Here is an 18,996-nt window from a genome sequence, read left to right as displayed (position 1 = left end):
CTTATAAATAAGTCTCCTAAGTTTTCCCATCTGTAGAGGTAAGGAGAGACCATGGGGTGGAGGTGGCAGGAGAGAACACTTCAGGTGTTCAATCATGCGGATTGCTGGGAGTGTGGCATCAACTTATCCAGCTCCGCATCTGCCTGGTCACCTGAGTGTCTCAGGTAAACTGGGCCAGAAAAGTCTAACAAATGCTTTTCTTTGCCCTAAACTCATCTTAGGTCATGAAGAGCTGAGAGAATAGGTATTATAAATTCAGGGTACTTCTTTTTATTGCTTCTGGGACTTCACTGCTGTCCTTCCTTATCTGCTAATAGATCCTAGATGGCAGAGGTTTTATGTATTTTATATATTTTGAAACAGGTCTCAACAGTGAAAATAAAGGTAGTTACTGTGTTCATCTGCACATCACCACTTCTCCCCACTTTAAGGATTACACACCTTGACAACAGGGATGAACAAAGGAGCCAGGCTGGGCCACTGTGATTTTCCCAACTGAGTTGGATGTGATGAATTACTTGGCTCTTCTGTGCTTAACAGGCTGTAAAGACGTAAGTCTTGAGTTTTGAGCTGCATAAGGTCATAGTTCAGCCTCTAAGGGGACAGCTGGCTTGAGAGAATGAAGGCACCATGAAAGAAGGTGGAATAAGCACCAGAGAGAGAGAATACGTGTCCTAAGAGCATCCCATTGCTGGAGTCCATAAGACCAAATCCAGCCCTACCCTTCTTGTGGCTTGCTCAGATTCTCCATTTTGCTCCAGGTCGTCTGAGTTAGATTTCTGTCACTTAGTACTGAAGGAGTCTGGACTAATACAGAAATTATGCTTTAATAACAGTGGCTTCTTGAGAGTTAACTTTGTGCCAAGCATTTCACTCAGATTGTCTTTATCTTTTTCTTGAATATAATCACACAAGGTGGGTATCACCCTTTTATTTATGAAGAAATTGAAGTTCTGAGAAGTCAAATGACTTTCTTAAGGTCACACAGCTAGAGAGTAGTAAAGCAAGATTTTGAATCCATTTCTGCTTGACTCCTAAATCCATGCTCTTAACATTTAGGCTATGTTTTTCCTCAAAATGGTTTTCAAGTCTGGCTGTATATTGCAATCTCCTGGGGGGCTTCTAAAACCAGGTGTGCTCAAGCCCTCTCTCTGGCCCCAAGTTTGCACAAGTACAGCAGGCACCTTTCACATGGAACACAATGGACTTGTGCTCTGGGAGGTTGCGGGCCCTGAGGGATGAATATGTTCTATGGTAAATGTACTCCCTGAACTTGTGCAACTGTTGTGACCCTGCAGCCAGACCAGTTAAATCTGAATCTTTGGAGGTGGGGCATCAGTGCTGATATATTTTTAGAAGCCTCCAGGTGATTTTAAAGTTCAGTCAAGGGTGTGAACCACAACTGTAACCTGAACACATATCTGGGTCTACACCAATACAAGATGAGAAATTACAGCAATTGAAGCTAACATACCAAATGACTACAGTTATCTCAGATAAAATCTTCTGTCAGGAATAGTGAGTGTGGAATCACTGACCCCTCCATCTGTGCTTTGCACTGTAATGTTGACTAAAGATATTAAAATGATATCTATGAGTACCTTCATTCTTTAAATATGGCATCAATGATACTTAATAAACTATTTCTGCAAAAAATGTGGATTTTGTATAAATGTGTCCAGCAAACATTTCCACTTAGGTTTAAACTTTCCATAACTGGGTAGTTTTGGGTATTGATGAAAGCCATGCCTATCTCTACATAGGATTCTGTTCTCTCAATTGTCAGGAGACTATTTCAGCCATTACAACAAGAAAGAAGGAAGGAAGGAGGAAGGAAGGAAGGAAGGAAGGAAGGAAGGAAGGAAGGAAGGAAGGAAGGAAAGAGAGTTGGAAAGATGGCAAGGAAGAGCCAAGAAAAAAGATCCCTTTGGTTTCAGAAAAACCTCCTGAAAAAGAAGAAGTCTTATCAGGGCCTGAAAGCCACCCAGGCAAAGCAGGCACTTTTGCAAAGGAAGGAGCAGAGGAAAGGAAAAGAGATCAAGTTTAAGCGACTAGAATGGTTCCTAGAATGATTCCTGGCGGCAACTACGTGACAGGGTGCGACTCAGAAGACTAGAAGTGAAACCTCATGGCTTAGAAGTGCCAGATAAACATTCCTGGGCCTTTGTTGTATGCATCGAAAGGATTAATGGGGTGAGTTTACTGGTGCAGAGGACCATTGCAAGACTTCGCCTGAATAAGATGTTCAGTGGTGTCTTTATGCAAGTAACCCCTCAAACCATAAACACGCTTTGTATAGTGGAAACTTATGTGACCTGGGGATTTCCAAATCTGAAGTCTGTTCAGGAACTCATCTTGAAACGTGGACAAGCCAAGGTCAAGAATAAAATCATCCCTCTGACAGACAACACAGTGACTGAGGAGCACCTGGGGAAGACCTCATTCACGAAATTGCCTTCCCGGGGAAGAATTTTCAGGTAATCTCAGGGTTCTTGCACCCTTTCCAGCTCCCAGTGGCCCGTCACACTACCAAGAATAGAGTGGGCTTCCTCAAAGAAGTGGGCTCATCTGGCTGTCAAGGTGAATGCATCAATCAGCTCATCCGGCAGCTGAACTAAAACCAACATATCTGAAAGCACAGTGCATTTGGAAGCATGTGTTTTTGTTTTATGGAATTGTTATCCAGTATCTTCAAGGAAGATTATTTTCTGTTGTATGTTCAGAAACTGGAGGGGAAGGGTCAGGGAAAAGATGGTGATGTTCAGGGCAGGCACTTTTCATCCCACTTCAGTTCCAAGAAAACGTTCCTGTGTGTTTTCTGCAAAGACTGCAGTCCACCTCTGAAACCAGCAAAGGACTTGTGCCATGGAGGAGGGAGTCATGTTTTATCACACCTATCCTGGGATTTAATGTTGGTGAATGAATGAATACCCACACATAAATACAAGACAGCAGTGGACCAGGCCCAGGGGCATAGTGAACCTGGGGTATCCAAAGGCCTTGTTTTGGAAAGAACTTGAAATACAATTAGAAAGAAGTGCATTTAAAAAAAAATGAAAGAAAGAAAGAAAGGAGGAAAGGAAGGAAGGAAGGGAGAGAGAAAGGAAAGAAACAGAAAGGGGGAGGGAGGGTGGGAGGAAGGAAGGAAGGAAAGAAAGAAAGAAAGGAGGAAAGGAAGGAAGGAAGGGAGAGAGAAAGGAAAGAAACAGAAAGGGGGAGGGAGGGTGGGAGGAAGGAAGGAAGGAAAGAAAGAAAGAAAGAAAGAAAGCAGAAAGAAGAAGAAGAAGAAGGAGAAGGAGAGGGAGGGAGAGATAGAGGGAGAGAAGAAGGAAGGGGAAGGGAGGAAGGAGGGAGAAGGGAGGGAGTAGGGAGGAAGGAAGGAAGAAAGGAAAGAATACTGAGGACATACTTCATAACTAGTCCTATTATAGGCAACAGCTTGCCAGATTACAAATGATCCACAACTAATAGATTTCACAGATCTCAACCATATTTGATTTAGGCATTATGAACTGATAGGACAGTTAAGATAGCAAACGTCATACTGTAAAAGAAAGTTTAGTTACCACGAATTATGCAATCTCACACTCTCCTATAAAAATGAGATAATAGGGAGACAATTCACTGTGTTAGAAATTCCCATGAGGGGAATGTACAAGAATATCCGGTTAAGTAGTCATTTTTGAACTTTAATACTGAGCAAAGGAAGGATCTTAAGCCAATGAAAGTACCCAGACTAAGGAGTCTATTGTACACAATTGAGATATAACTCATTTCTATAGTAAAAAGTCCTTACCCAATCAGAACTCAATTTTACCAAAATCTCTTGAATTGTGATGCTTTTCCTGTTGTTTCCATAATCCTATGCTTATTAAAGTAATTAAATTGATAAGCATATTTTTAGTAGAGCTCTTGTAAGAAATTGATGAGTTGTCACAATACTTGAAGACTTCTTTGACTCAAAGAAGGTTTAACAAGCAGATTATGTCCAATTACAGTAAGACTTCATTGTTAATATCTGAGAACTCCAGCAACTCCTGCCAATCATAGTGCAATATCTTATGGGACTATTCCGAGCCTCTCCAACTGTACAGTTTAATTTGCCAAAACGTCAAGTAGCAAAATATCCAAAAAAGTGCAATTTTAGCATGAAATTGCTAGAAGACATGCAGACCAACCCATGAGATGTGCAGATCTATGAAGCTGGTTTTTGTTTTGAGTCTCTCAAAGGAGGTTGCTGTGGGTTAGATGGAGCCTACTCAGTGGCTGGGATTGAGCCCCATCATGTCTCACTCCTGTTCAGAACTTTCAAAAGTTTCTGGCTGTCCCAAATTCTTTGAATCGCATTCAGGGTCCAACTGAGGTCCCAAGGGACCTTTTCAGTTTTAGCTCTATTTCCCTATATTAAACTAAACTTTGGCCAAACCAGACTACTCATCATTTCAAGAAACTGTTGAACTTTCTTGCCTATGCAATTTTGTGTATCGCCATCTTTTCATATGCAAGGCAGTCCCTCTCCATCCAACAAAATTCTATTCTTTCTGGAAAATCAGGTGAAATGCCACCTCTCTTGTGATGCCCCATGATTTTAATTCCTCTCTTGCTTGAACTCCTATTGTGCTTTGTTCTTCCTGTGTCTAAACCCTCCATTAACTCCTTGAGGATAGAGAGTGAACTTTGTATATGACATTGGAATAAAACAGGCCTATATGTTAATTCTGGCTTTTCCACTTAATATCTTTGTGACTTTGGACAAAGGAAACTCCCTGAGCTCCAACTGACTCATCTGAAAATTGGTTACAGACGACTAATGTATGCTTTAAAAGGTTCTTATAAAATTATATAAGATAATGTATGTAAAGCAGCTAAAATAATACTTGACATACAAAAGACGCTCAACACATATTAAATTCCCTCTTTATTCCCCTTGTCTGAATGTCATGTAGTACTTACTAGATATATATTGAATGAATGAATGAATGAACGAATGAAATTGTCTGAGTCAGATCTAATAAGAAAGAACTGGCAATGTATGTGTTGAGGATTCAACTACGACACTCCAAAGTAATTATTTTAATAAGTCTTACAACTATTCTTATCTGTAACCTTTTTCTCGCTTTATAAAGAAAAATTATAAATAAGTATTTAAACCTTTTAGAAATCAGTAGTTTCAGATTTTAAGACAAAAATATGAAAGATGGAAATGATATTTCATTCAGGGTAACTTGCATTATAGGTTAACAGAAATGTGTACATCTCTAGTGGAGTATATAACATATCCTAAAGACATAAAAAGAACCTGCAATAAACAAACCATTTTCAATAATCACGCTGTTGTTGGTTGTGTGGTGTTGTTATTCTGAGACTACTGTGTGTGCTGTGGGAGAAAGCAAGTGAGTGGTTATGCTGTTGCACTAAGAACTAGGATTTCTGGCAAAGGAAGAAGGAGACACAGACATGACACCAGTGAGGTAAAGCGCAGCTTTGGAGTCCTCAACCTGAACTGGAAATATATAATTCACAATACCTTTTTTTAAAAATTAATTAATTAATTATTTTTTTTTTTTTTGGCTGTGTTGGGTCTTCGTTGTGGTGTGTGGGCTTCTCATTGCAGTGGCTTCTCTTGTTGCAGAACACGGGCTCTAGGCACGCGGGCTTCAGTAGTTGTGGCACGCGGGCTCTGGAGTGCAGGCTCAGTAGTTGTGGTACGTGGGCTCAGTAGTTGTGGCTCACGGGCTCTAGAGCGCAGGCTCAGTAGTTGTGATGCACGGGCTTAGTTGCTCCGTGGCATGTGGGATCTTCCCAGGCCAGGGCTCGAACCCATGTCCCCTGCATTGGCAGGTGGATTCTTAACCATTGTGTCACCAGGGAAGTCCCCACAATATCTTTTTCCTTAAGAGAAAAAGAAATTCTAGTTCTATCCGCTAAAAAGACTTAGAAACAATGACCAACCCAGTAGCAATAAGCATACTTAGTGTTCAGACTGTGGTCTCTAAATACAGTGACCTACTAGAAGAAAGTGGAGCTCTTTGGAGAAATAGATGATTCCATCTGGGGCAGGAAATACACAAGATAGCCTGGAACACTGTCACATCAGAAAGCTAGGACACTATCAGTGACTAGAGGGGCATTTCAAAAGAACTCAGGAACCAGTTTAAAGAGGCTCTCATTGGCCAAAAATAGGACAATTTTGAGCATTAATAAGCATAATTACTACAACAGAATGAAGCACATCTATATTTTTTAAATCCATTAGTAAATTATGATAGTAAAAATTAGCCCAATCAGTTATCTTTGGAGGGTACTAGGGAATCAACTAATAATTTTAAAAATAGGTAAATAAAGGGAAAGAATGAAACATATATCCTACTTTTCTTACACAAAAGTACCTCCGAGTAACCAGATAGTCAATGGGGGGAGAGTTCTTTTTATAGAATTATTTCAACTAATAATCAAAGTTATCATTTTGCAACTCCCAATGAAATAATAGATCTCGGCAATAATCCTCAATGACAGTTAATATCATAAAAAGAGAGAAAACTAGACATCACTCATAATGGAAATAAACATTGATACCTAAGAAGTATTCTTGCCCCTGAAAATTAAAAAAAAAAAACAATCAAACCTGAATCAGATCAAGCCTCTAGAGTTAACTACCAATTAACAGAAACATAAGAGAGTGGGAACATGTTAAATGATTCCATAGAAAAGGAATTACCTAAATCCAGACTATAGGAAATCCCATGGAACAAATTACTTGGTTTCTGTAACAAACCAAACAAGCAGCAGAAAGAAGAAAAATGAAGGTGGAACCTATGGATTAGGAGAGACTTAGGAGACATCGACCACATCCACCGATTGCATTGTTTGGCCCTTACTGGAATCCTGCTTTACACAAGAAAATTGTGGAGGAAAATGCAGCTTGAAGGAAACTGGAAACATTTGAAAACTGGCGATATATTGGATATGATATTAAGAGATTATTGTAAAATATTTTAGGAGGAATAATATATGACTATAATATTATTATTCCTCCTAATATATATACAATATGTATATCTCCTTACCTTTTAGAGATACACTAAAATATTTACAAAGGAGATGATATAAAATGATATGATGTTGGGCATTTGCTTCAAAATAATCTTGGCATAGAGGAGTGACTGGGGTGTAAATGAAGTAAGCCTGCCCAAGGATGAAAAATTCCTGAGTGATGAGCATATAGGAGAGTTCATTAGACTATTCTCTTCACTTTTATATATGTTTGAAATTTTCTGTAATAAAAATTTTATACCATATTTAAAAGCATCTAATATACCAGGCCATACTGAATTTTACAGGCTCTAATCACTTAAAGTAGGGATAGACAAAGTTCACATAGCTGACGAGGAGGAAATATATTCTGAAATCCTACTTCCTTGTACTCTACTGGTTTTCAAGTAATGTTAGATTTTTTTCTTAGAAAATTTCAGTGTAGCTTTATTTGGCTTTCCATGATGAAGTCTTCCTTCATGATTATTAAGTAAACCAAATCACAGTCAGTCCTCGATATTGAGCTCCTGGAGAAAAGGGGCCATATCTTACTTTTGTATCCTCCATAGTTTATATATAATACGGCTACCTGTTGAATGAAGTGTTACCTAAGGAGTCAATTAGAGCATCTGTAAAGTATTAAGTGAAACTGATGGAAAGTCAAATGCATAGGAAAGGGAACCCGGAAGAACCAACCCTGAGATCTTGAAAGGGGCAGTCAGGGAAGTGAAACTTTTCTAGGCTACGTTATTAGCAGGCATGGGAAATCGTAGATAGAGGAATTTAAGTCATAGTGTTTTTTGGTCACTACAGTGCAGAGAATAGTGCAGTAATTTAGCGCTATCCACTGATTTTCTAAAGTCATTGTTTCTAATCCTGTGCTACTTCCTCAAGCTCCCTTTTCACACCAGGTCTTCCCGCTTTGAGCCTCCTACTTGAGTGTGACAGTGTACCCCCTGGCAAGGGTTTTACGGATTCCCTTCTAAAACCCTGCTCTTATCTTCTCCTGAAGACATGTCCGGTGACTTTGCATCAACTACAAGAGTTTCCCCCAGAAATATTTGTCTCTTCTTCATCTGACCCAGAGGTACTCAACTGTACCTACCACCCACTGCTCTCCGAGCGGATTCCTCTGCCCTGTGAAGTCACTCTCCCCACTGTCCCCAATGGGGACAACTGCCTTTGTTCACATGACTTCTGTCACCAGAAATGCTCTTCTCGCCCCTTCTGTCTCTTCTGACACTACAAATCCTTCAGTTTCCAGCTCAGTTCACCTCTTCCAGGCCTTTCCTGTCTTCTACCCTATGAGTTCCTACAGCTTTCTGCATGTGTTACTTATCTTGGTGCTGTACCAAAACTTCCTTTTTCTGTGACTTAATTCTTTTGTATGTTCATCTTAAAATCAAATACATCTACTCAGTAAACATTTATTGGATACCTATTATGTTCCAGGTAATAATAGGTATTGGGTATTTAAGGGTGAATAAAATATTCTCTTGGTTTTCAATACAGTTAAGGAGATAAAATACAAAGTATATTAACTTTAAAGTGAAAGTGTGTGCTTTAAATAACAGATTGGGCAACAACAGAAGACACTTCAGAAGGCAGTGCATGACTAACTGCCCGATGGTAGAAACAATGCCCTCTCCTTCTAGGCCATTGTCAGTCATACTACAGGGTATGAGCCCAGCCTGCTTTGGTCAAGATACCTAATGGTTTCTCTGGAGCTGCAGCAGGTCTACTGCAAGAGGAAAGAACATGAGAAGCTTATTCTGTTAGCTGTTATTATTAGCTGTTCTGATGAGCAATTCCCAATAGTGTGGTATTGATGTGGATGTTATACACACCTATCTAGCATACAGCAGATGATGAGTATTAAAGCAAGAGCTCTGACTCACCTGAGTTAGAGGTGAGAGGCAGCCACCTGCTGTAATACTCTGCATTACTCTTATCACTCTCTAATATTTTTCTCCATTCTTGATTTCTTTGCTATAGTTTGTCTCCTCCTACTGTCCTCTCCCCACTCCCCACTACAATGTAAACCCTATAAGGGCAGAGAGCTGCTAAGTCTTTTTCATGCTCTATCTCCAGTGTGTAGAGTGCCTGGTTTACAGTAGGCACTCAAGACATGCTTGCTGGTTGAATGAAACTGCTAGGCTATTTAAATAAGGGCTATAGTCGCAAACCAGGAAGTGCCTTTTCATGTTCCCAGTGGGGTGAGGTCTACTCACCATGCAGCATCGATCTCTCCAACATCACTAGCACAGAGTTTTTTCACGGCATCTTTTAATTAGGGACAGCAGGGGACATAGAACTACTATATTGTACTATTCCATCAGGTGACTGGAAAACATATGAGTCCTGGGTCCAGAGGTTGAAACTTCAATTTACTTTACATTCCTGCTTGTGTCCTGACCTTCGCCCTTCTTGGAAAATCTTAAAAGAAAGGCCTTTGGAGATGTAGAAGTGAAAAGTTTTAATTTAGTTCTGCTTAATGCCATATAGGGTATCAGAAAGAAGCAAGAAGGAAATTCTGAGTAATCTGCATATTTGGTACTTCACTATGGAGTCTGAGCTATTACGAAAAGATGAAAGAAATTAACATGTGATTTTAAAAACAATTCAATATATAAGAAAAGAGGACAGCTCAATGAAGCAAAGTTATTACCAAAGTAATCACAACTTATGTTATGGCATTACAGTTTACAAACCTCTCTCACATCATCTAACTCTTCCTACAAATCTAGACATTACTGATTCAGCATTTGATTCAGGACATTTTGTCAAAGGCCAGGCACTTCTTCTTAGGTGCTGGAAACTATGAGAAGTTCACAATTAATCACAATTCTAAAAGGGTAAGTGCCATGAGGAGAGGTAAACAGAGGGTTATGGGAACATACTCAAGGTTCACTCACCCAGACCGCTGGGGATCAAAGAAGGCTTGTGAGAGGAGAAATAGGTGCTGAATCATGGATGAGTAGGAATTAGCTGGAGAAGAAGACAGAACAGGGCAGGTCCAATGGCTAGGAAGCTGAGAACACAGGGTGAACCGGAACCTCAATTAATGAAACTTGTATGAGTAAGAGATGGATAGAGACCAGTGGGGCAGCCACGAGAGGCAAGGCTGTACATCAGCCCAGGGTGGAACCAGAAGGACCTTGAATTCCATGCTAAACAGAGACCTGACACTCTGAAGACAATGGGGAGACACTGAAGGATTTCAAGTAACGAGGAGAGATGATCAGATATGCCGCTACTCTTAGTTGCTTATCAGTGGGAATCGTCATCTTCTTCCTAAAGAATCCCAGTTTTTCTCACACATCAGGAGGCTACATTTTCAGGGGAGACTGAGCTCTACCCTAGACCCAGGAAGTAAAATTTGATCAATATAATCCAATTTTGGTAATTCTACTCCATTGCCGCAAACATGGCCAATGAAATTGAGGAAAAATCTGCTTTGGAGCTTCTGGATGAGATTGTCTTACTGTTAAAAGGACTGGCCATTATAGACATTCTCTCTTCCACTACTGCACTATGTGTGAGAATTTGTTGCCTGGAACAGCTGCAGCCATCTAGGGACCATGGGGAGACAAGCCTGAAGGCAGAAGTCAACATGCTGAGGATGGCACGGTGGAAAGATGGAAAGAACCAAGGTCTTTGATGTGCTTGATGATTAAATTAAGCATTCTGTAACCATCCACTCGAGAGCTCTTTTTAAAGTATATTTAAAAATCCCCTTACTACTGTTCTAAGTTGCAGCTTCTGTGATATTTTGCAGCCAAAAGCATCCCAATTGATAGTCTCACTTTTATTCTTTGTTTCTTTTTTTTTAAATTTATTTTATTTATTTTTATTTATTTTTACATCTTTATTGGAGTATAATTGCTTTACAATGGTGTGTTAGTTTCTGTTTTATAACAAAGTGAATCAGTTATACATATACATATGTTCCCATATCTCTTCCCTCTTTCGTCTCCCTCCCTCCCACCCTCCCTATCCCACCCCTCTAGGTGGTCACAAAGCACCGAGCTGATAGTCTGAATTTTAATTTAGCAAGTTCACTTTGGAAGCAGTGAGCCAGTTAGATGGAAGGGAACTAAGAATGCAGGTTGATATGTTAGTAGGAGGCTGCTATAGGAAAATCAGTGAGTACTCCTGAGACAAGGTTTATGGGGTAGAGAGAAGGGAATGGACTTTAAAAATAGGAGGAATTTGGAGTAAACAGGACTTGAGAGTATTTGGTTCTATGTTCCGGATGATTGTGTGGTTTCTGGAAGGTGGTGCCAGTCAATGAGAGAGGGGACAGAGAAGGAGGAGGAATGCATGTGGGGCTTGGTGGTGACCATACCTATTTTGCATATGAGATAACCAAGTCTCACTCACTAGTCTGTATAGACTGTGAGAGTACAGATCTTGTCTATCTTCTCCACTATTGATTCCCAAGTGCCATACAGCAGACGAGTAATAAGAATGCTTAATAATCAATGTGTGAGGCTGAGAAAACTTACATCATTTGCCTTAGATGGCACATGAAGTTCAAAGTTGCGAAGCCAGAACACACACTCTAATTCTTCCCAACGCACTGTCTACCACTTGCCGAGATCATCAGCAAAAGATTGCCTCTCAGATTCTGAAGCAGAGGAAGGAACTCTTTGGTAGATATGGAATCATGGTGGGCTCACTGCCTCAGGTCACATTAAGAGAGCATCTCATTTTTTACATTAATGTATCTATCTATCTATCTATCTATATATATATATATATGTTTGTGTTTTTTTTGCGGTACGCGGGCCTCTCACTGTTGTGGCCTCTCCCGTCGCAGAGCACAGGCTCCGGACGCGCAGGCCCAGCGGCCATGGCTCACGGGCCCAGCCGCTCCGCGGCATGTGGGATCTTCCCAGACCAGGGCACGAACCCGTGTCTCCCACATTGGCAGGCAGACTCTCAACCACTGTGCCACCAGGGAAGCCCTATCAATATATTTTATAGAAGAGTTCCTAAAGAAAGGTGTTCAAGAAGGATGCATTAAGGACCTCTGAGAACCATGAATTATATCTTATTACTGACATGTTCAGAATGAAATAGATTCCTGTCATTCTAACCTGGAGCTTATAATTGGAGGATCAGGCAAAAGTTTAAGGTTGAAAGCCTCTCTGCTATCTGGGGCCAATAGAGACAAACCTAAATCCCTCTTGGACTCCTTTGAGTCATGCTCTTGTATTACCTTTGACAGAGTCAGGGAACAAGAATTTTGCCCCTTTACGTGGTAAATTATCTATGTGTATTATTGCACTAATGTACTAGAAAATATTACTCAGCATCTTCTCTCAGTCTTTACTCCTGTAAATAAATAATCCTAATTGCTCTAGCCTCCTTAATTTATGTCATTCTTCCATCTGTCATTTTTTCTATCTTTGTGTCTTTTTTCTCAGCATCCTTTCTTTTCTCCACAATCTTAAGCTGAAGGATCCAAAACTTGTCAGGAAAACAATTACTTCTATGTTTCTGGTTTTTCTCTTGTGAGATTTACAAGAATTTAAATGTTTCCCAAAATTAAACTAAGAGCTACAGGGGCTTCCCTGGTGGCGCAGTGGTTGAGAATCTGCCTGCCAATGCAGGGGACAGGGGTTCGAGCCCTGGTCCGGGAAGATCCCACATGCCGCGGAGCAACTAGGCCCGTGAGCCACAACTACTGAGCCTGCGTGTCTGGAACCTGTGCTCCGTAACAAGAGAGGTCGCGAGAGTGAGAGGCCTGCGCACCGCGCTGAAGAGCGGCCCCCGCTTGCCACAGCTAGAAAAAGCCCTCGCACAGAAACGAAGACCCAACACAGCCAAAAATAAATAAATAAACAAACAAATAAATAAATAAATTTATATTTAAAAATTTATATTAAAAAAAAAAACAAAACTAAGAGCTACAAAGGAGGCAAAGAAGTAGAAAACATTGACCTTGATCTCAAAGAATTGATCACTGAGTACAGGAGGCAGGATGCACGGAAATTCCTAGAAACCCAAGAATGTTTGTGTGTGATTCAAGTGAGAGACTGGGGGCTACAGAAGCGTTTTAGAAATTCAGAAAGGCAACACAGCACCAGGGTCCGTTAAAGATGGATTTGCGATCACCAATGAATATGGAGTGAGACTTAAAGAGCATTTAGGATTTGGAGGAGAAAATAGGAAGGCGTATGGAAGGGGGTAGAAATGGGAGAAGGCTGGAGTATAAAGGTATCTGGAACAGAGAGTTTATGTGGAAAATACATCTGTTATTTTTTTAACTTTTCCCCCCAAAGCCTTATACTTATGTTGACAGTTATCCTGTCCATCATGGACATCACCTAGATGGATGAAGGATATCCTATCTCCTCTCCAAAGATGATCCTTTCATAAATTTATCTATTTGGCTTCTATAATTTATGAAAATCATGTTGAATTTTAATTCTGTCTGTGCTCTTAATTAGTATTTTGATATTGAGTATACATGAAACATTAAAAAAATTGGGGCTCAGTCATCAGACTACAGAAATTTGATAGGCCAAGGACATGGTAAGGGCTCAATAAATATTTATTAGTTCAATGGATGATAGGAAAGAAAAAGAGAAAGAAGAAAGGAAGAATGGAGTGCGGAAGTATTTCTCATTAATTTTTCAACAGTTAGGTGAGCAGTTATTTAAATCATACTTCATTAGTATCTTGAATCCTATCTTCAGGTTTAACTCACTGTAACTTACCATATCTTCAAGAATTCAGAGTAGACAACTAGTATATTTTTATTTTCTTTTTCAGATTAACTATGGTTCTCCATCTTTTTTCTAAAGTCCCTGAAATTTTCAATGGGTAACAAGAGTTATAAACAGTTCCATTATTTCTTCCAGGAAGAGCCCAAACTTGAAATATCAAAAGATAGCTTCAATAATAATAGGGGAAAACAGCAATAATTTGGTTCCATCTTACAATACTCTAAACGAAATAAAAAAGAATTCCAGGAAACATTAGTTGCAGTCTAAATGAACTACCAAGTTTATATAAACCTTCCTGATCTACAGAGATAGAGAGGGGAGTGGAACAAAGAATGCGAGAAGAAATAAGTAATTATTTACAATAACAAACTCCTTTCCCCCGGGGTAAATTATTCTGGAGCAGGAATGAACTGAAATCCTTTGCATAAGCAAGAGCTGAGTAAGATAAACATTTCAGACACTGCCATAGATTTGGAAGACCATCTCAGCATTCCAGACGCCCCTGTGTTGTTGCATATTGTGGGAAAGGGGCCACCAGCCTTGAAACCAAAGTGGCCTGTTCTCAGGGTGACATCTACACTTAAGAGCCGGAGAGACTTGGGCAAGTCATTTGGTCCCTCTGAGTCCGTTTCTTCATCTGAAGAAGAGGAATAATTGCACTTACCTCTTAGGATTGTTGTACAGATCAAACAGACAGTGTCTTCAAAAAGCCTAACAGTGTGTCTGACAACTAGTTCAGTAAATTAGAACTCGCATTAATGCTGAAGCAACCACAAGGGGGCTCAAATTGCCCACAGCACTGTGGCAAGAAGGGAAGCCTTCTTTACCTCTGTGAAGACAATCAAATCAACTTGTTAATTCCAAATAGAACCATTCTTATGAAGTATCTACATGGAAGGAGTAAAGCTGGAGCTGATTCTCTTTTGTTGATCCAGTGCAACGGAAGCAAAACTAGCTGGGAGGAGGCAGCACACGTTTTGTTCTACTTCGGTCCAGGCTTCAGTTCCTCACCCCCCCTTTAAGCGCCCCCGGTCTTCACTCGAATTCACCCACAATCCGTCAGTCTTTTCCTCACCTCTATCCCCAGCAAACTTACTTAGCTTTTCTGAAATGTTAGGAAGATTCTTATTGAAAAAGTTAAGGGTCAGGAAAAATCTAAAATTCAAACAAAATCGTTCTATAGGACTTAAAGGGCAAACTCCCTTCCCCTAGACCTTGATCATGATTAGAAACGTATATGTAGAGAGTCTCGTGTCTGTCTAGATGACCCACGGCACTGAAAATGGAAATGTTGTTTTAAGATATTTCACAATATGGGCTTCCCTGGTGGCGCAGTGGTTGAGAATCTGCCTGCTAATGCAGGGGACACGGGTTCGAGCCCTGGTCTGGGAAGATCCCACGTGCCGCGGAGCAGCTGGGCCCGTGAGCCACAACTACTGAGCCTGCGCTTCTGGAGCCTGTGCTCTGCAACAAGAGAGGCCGTGACAGTGAGAGGCCCGTGCACCGCGATGAAGAGTGGCCCCAGTTTGCCACAACTAGAGAAAGCCTCGCACAGAAACGAAGACCCAACACAGCCAAAAATAAAAATAAATAAATTAAAAGAAGGCTCAACATTAAAAAAAAAAAGATATTTCACAATATGGTTAAAATATACACAAACCATTGGAGAGAATTTAGTTTCTTGTCTTAGAATAAAGAAGATCTCCTTCTCTTTTTAGTTATGAAAGATTATTAGCAACCTTAACATCTAAAATATGCTTTAATCTATAATATCTAAAGAATGAGCTTTTAAAAAAGTTTAAATCCATATAGTATGCTATTGGTAAAGTCTATTTTGCAGGCTAAAAAAAAAAAAAGCTGGAGTGGGGTGGATCTAGAGAGACTTTTTTTTTAAACCTGTGAAATGTTTTGTCGCCATAGAAATGGTTTTGGAAGCCATAATTTTAAAACTATTCAAAAGCTGGACTTCCTGTTTGCATAATACAAGTACAGAATAATTTGCAAATAGATTCTTTAACAGTGTTTTTGATTATGGAGATAATGGTGTTGAGGGAACAACCCCAGGTCATAGAGGTCTAATATCAACAATAACCCTTCCTCGTGGCCAGTCTAGGGCAAATTTGTGAAGTACTATAAGTTTGTCTTCTTTAGGACTGCTCTCCTTTCTAGTCCTGTAAGCGCCAGGCCTATTCCTATTACATAATTTCATCCCTGCCCAGGACTTGTCTTAAAAATATCAACCTGATGAATCACTGATCAGGGTAAATTAGTTTATGTCCAACCTCTTAAAGTAGTCTCTGCACTAGGAAAATATGATTAGCAAGAAGTACCCAACCTCAAAGAATAAATCAGTAATGGTAAAATTTCAGATACCATGGATTTGGGTAGGGAATTATTTGGGTCAGAGAACTTTCTGCAGCATAGGACTAGAACTAGAAGGATATTAGTAGTAATAATTGCATTCTACTCTATTACATAAATTTTGGTCAGGAGATCATTTGTGCTACAATTACCAGACCCCTGTTTAAAACAAAAAACAAAACAATTTCTAGGCACAATCCCAGAGTCATTAAATCAGAATCTCTTGGAGTGAGGAACTTATACCTCAGAAAGAGAAGACAGATGGGTAAATAAATAAAAGGAGTATTATTATCCCAATATTGGAAATCATCAGATTATACCTTGTGGACAAAGATAAGGGTTTCCATATTTTAAATGACCTACAAGTATCTACTGCGGCATGTTAGAACAGAAATTTTATTTTAAATTGGTAGCTGTATGTAAAGAACCCCAACTTCATCTATTGCTCTTACCAGGTACTCCAGCTTGGATCCAGAAGTTAATGTCTGTCCCTTCTCCAGCTCTAAAGACCTGTGTGATATTGATGGGCTGCAGCAGGCACATGACCTCCTCCACGATGGCCCTGGCCTTGTCACTGCCAGTGAACTGCAGCCCAGAGGGTAAGAGGGTCCCCAGGTCAGACTCCATCACGAGGCTGTAGTTGGAAATATTTGCCTGAACAAAAGAGAGAAGTGTTTGGTTCATATTTGTTGCTTCTCTGCTTTCTCTTTGGAAGTTATCAAAAAAAACAATAATCAAATACTTTATCTCCTCACCAGTTGTTGCCAAAGCACATGTTGCTCTGCTCGACTTAGGATCCAGTCTGCATATTACCTAACAGTTCTGAGATGCAAAATTACTCATCTTGGGATCTGCCAAATTTGAGTTGACTTGGAAGGTTTTTTTAAAATTCAATGAAAATAAATATAAAACTCCATACTAAAATTACTCAATTATTGCTACTAGCAATAATATTCTTTCAACCAATTTTCTTAAGCATCTACCTTGTACCAGGTACAATTCCTTTTATATGGTGGGGACCTCTGGATAGTATTAGCCATGCTTAGACAAAAAAAGGTGTAACCTGTGGGCCTATTTCTCTGCACCTCTTCCCCCTAAATGGATATTCTATCTTATTTTAATTATGAATTCTGTGAAGGCTTAAAGGCATCAAACTGACAGGTGTGTCTTGGGTTTCTGATTCCATTGTTGTTCCATCTGTTGAATCCCCAGGGAGGGAGGTAATAGAACAACACATGAAATGCTGTTCTCTCTGGGGTACAGCTGTAGCATCTAAACACTGGCAACTCTGCCAGGCCACTAGTGTGTAAACTTTTTCCAGATAAAGTCTGGTAAGAAAGCACACAGTGATTCCATGTAGCCAATATGGTCACAGCAAGAGCTTAGAATATAAGAGCCTCTCACCAGATTGCACAGCTAAATTGCCACACTGCCCTAAGACTTGCAAGTTTAAGGTCCTTCAAACTTGCCTGGCCATCTATTTCCCAGGACCCATTCACTTCTTCCAGACTGACCATATACTACCTCGGTTGAGTTATTCCCAAGCTGTCATCCTCATTATTCACCTAGTAAAAATCAATAATAATATTTTTACAGTGCTTTCAGAGAGCTTTCATATTTACAATCTCCTTTAATCTTCTTCCATAATCCATAAAGTAGACGGAGCAGTTTTATGGTTGATGCTGTTTTATAGAAAAGGAACTGAGGATCAGAGAAGTCAAGTGATTTGCTCAAAGTCACACAGTTGGCAAATGAGAGAGCTGGGTCTGAAATTCTGTGCTTTCCAAAACTCCACCCTGCCACCACTAGCACGGGAGGGAGTAAGTAGTAGGCCATGCTTGTTCTGAATTAGAATGATTTTTCACTTACAACAGAACAATTTCAGGGTTGCATACATTTTTTTTTCTGTAAAACAGATATGCTTTTACAATGACTTCCTAACTATTGCCATGGAAGGGTACTGTTGTTACAAGGGCAAGAACAGTACCCTTCGTTTCTAAAGGAGGACGTTGCCAACATTTATAGGACTGAACTTCATGGCCCTGGGATGTCATTTTCTTGTTGTTGACGATGATCAGACTTCTAAGGAATTTCTGTCTTCATGGTGATTATCAGAGAAAGACCCAAGGCATTAATGATAAAAAGGACCACCTCTGCTTTCAGCTGTGGCTACTGCATGGCGGTAGCATCATCAGAGTTAATAACATGCAAAATGTTTACATTAATGTCTTATATTCAGGGCTCGTTCAACTAGCACATTGGTGCTAGGTGAGCAAGTTGACATGAATTTGGCAGTCCTAACCCTGTCCCCTTATGTGCCCTGCTGCCTCCCGCCCCAAATTCTCTCCCTGCCCTGTAAAAATGAGAAAAGAAATAACATAATATATCTGCAAATAAAAACAGTTGGGTAATGTATGTGAGGATTCCCATATTTCTGGCAGATCCCATCCTTCCAACAAGAAAATTAGGCAATTTGCTCCTAACTATATAAAATTTAGTTAAAAGTAGAGCTAGTCAGTAGTTTGGCCATCAGCCTGGTGAGATGGACACAGCCCTGGACCCACTCGACTCCATTCCTGACTCAGCAACTGACATGCTAGGGCTGCTGAGGGGAGTGACTGGCCTCTCCCTCTGTCCCCAAGTCATGTCGCCTTGGCCTCTGGCTTCTCCATCTGTAGGCTGGGACAAATGCTCTTTTCCAGGCTTGAACAATGAGCCTGGACATATGGAGCTTTGAGGGTCTTCAAAGAAAAGACATTTGTAGACCAAAAGTGAAAGTGGCGTGCGAGTTGAACTTGTCAGGGCTCCTAACAAAATATGCATTAAAGCCTTCTTGACCCTCTTCAACGGCAAATGAACAGATGTT

General features: G+C 40.2%; 1 protein-coding gene and 1 pseudogene across 2 annotated transcripts in view; one reads left to right on the top strand and one right to left on the bottom strand.

Annotated features, from left to right (window-relative positions):
- Positions 1 to 18,996, bottom strand: part of CPQ (carboxypeptidase Q) — a gene marked incomplete at its 3' end in the record, with an annotated part of 373,081 nt that overhangs the window by 60,519 nt on the left and 293,566 nt on the right. Inside the window, exon 6 of the mRNA XM_079722376.1 lies at positions 16,583 to 16,784. Within this exon, the coding sequence (XP_079578502.1) occupies positions 16,583 to 16,784 (202 nt within the window). The remainder of the gene's footprint in view (positions 1 to 16,582; positions 16,785 to 18,996) is intronic.
- On the top strand, positions 52 to 2,618 carry LOC307065629 (large ribosomal subunit protein uL30-like; annotated as a pseudogene). The gene is made up of 2 exons: positions 52 to 164; positions 1,915 to 2,618. The product of its transcript is annotated as a large ribosomal subunit protein uL30-like (transcript).

Source organism: Hyperoodon ampullatus (assembly GCF_949752795.1).
Source record: "Hyperoodon ampullatus genome assembly, chromosome: 17".
Classification (NCBI taxonomy): Eukaryota; Metazoa; Chordata; class Mammalia; order Artiodactyla; family Ziphiidae; genus Hyperoodon; species Hyperoodon ampullatus.
Note: the sequence above shows the minus strand (reverse complement) of the source record. Positions and strands in the feature narration are given on the sequence as shown.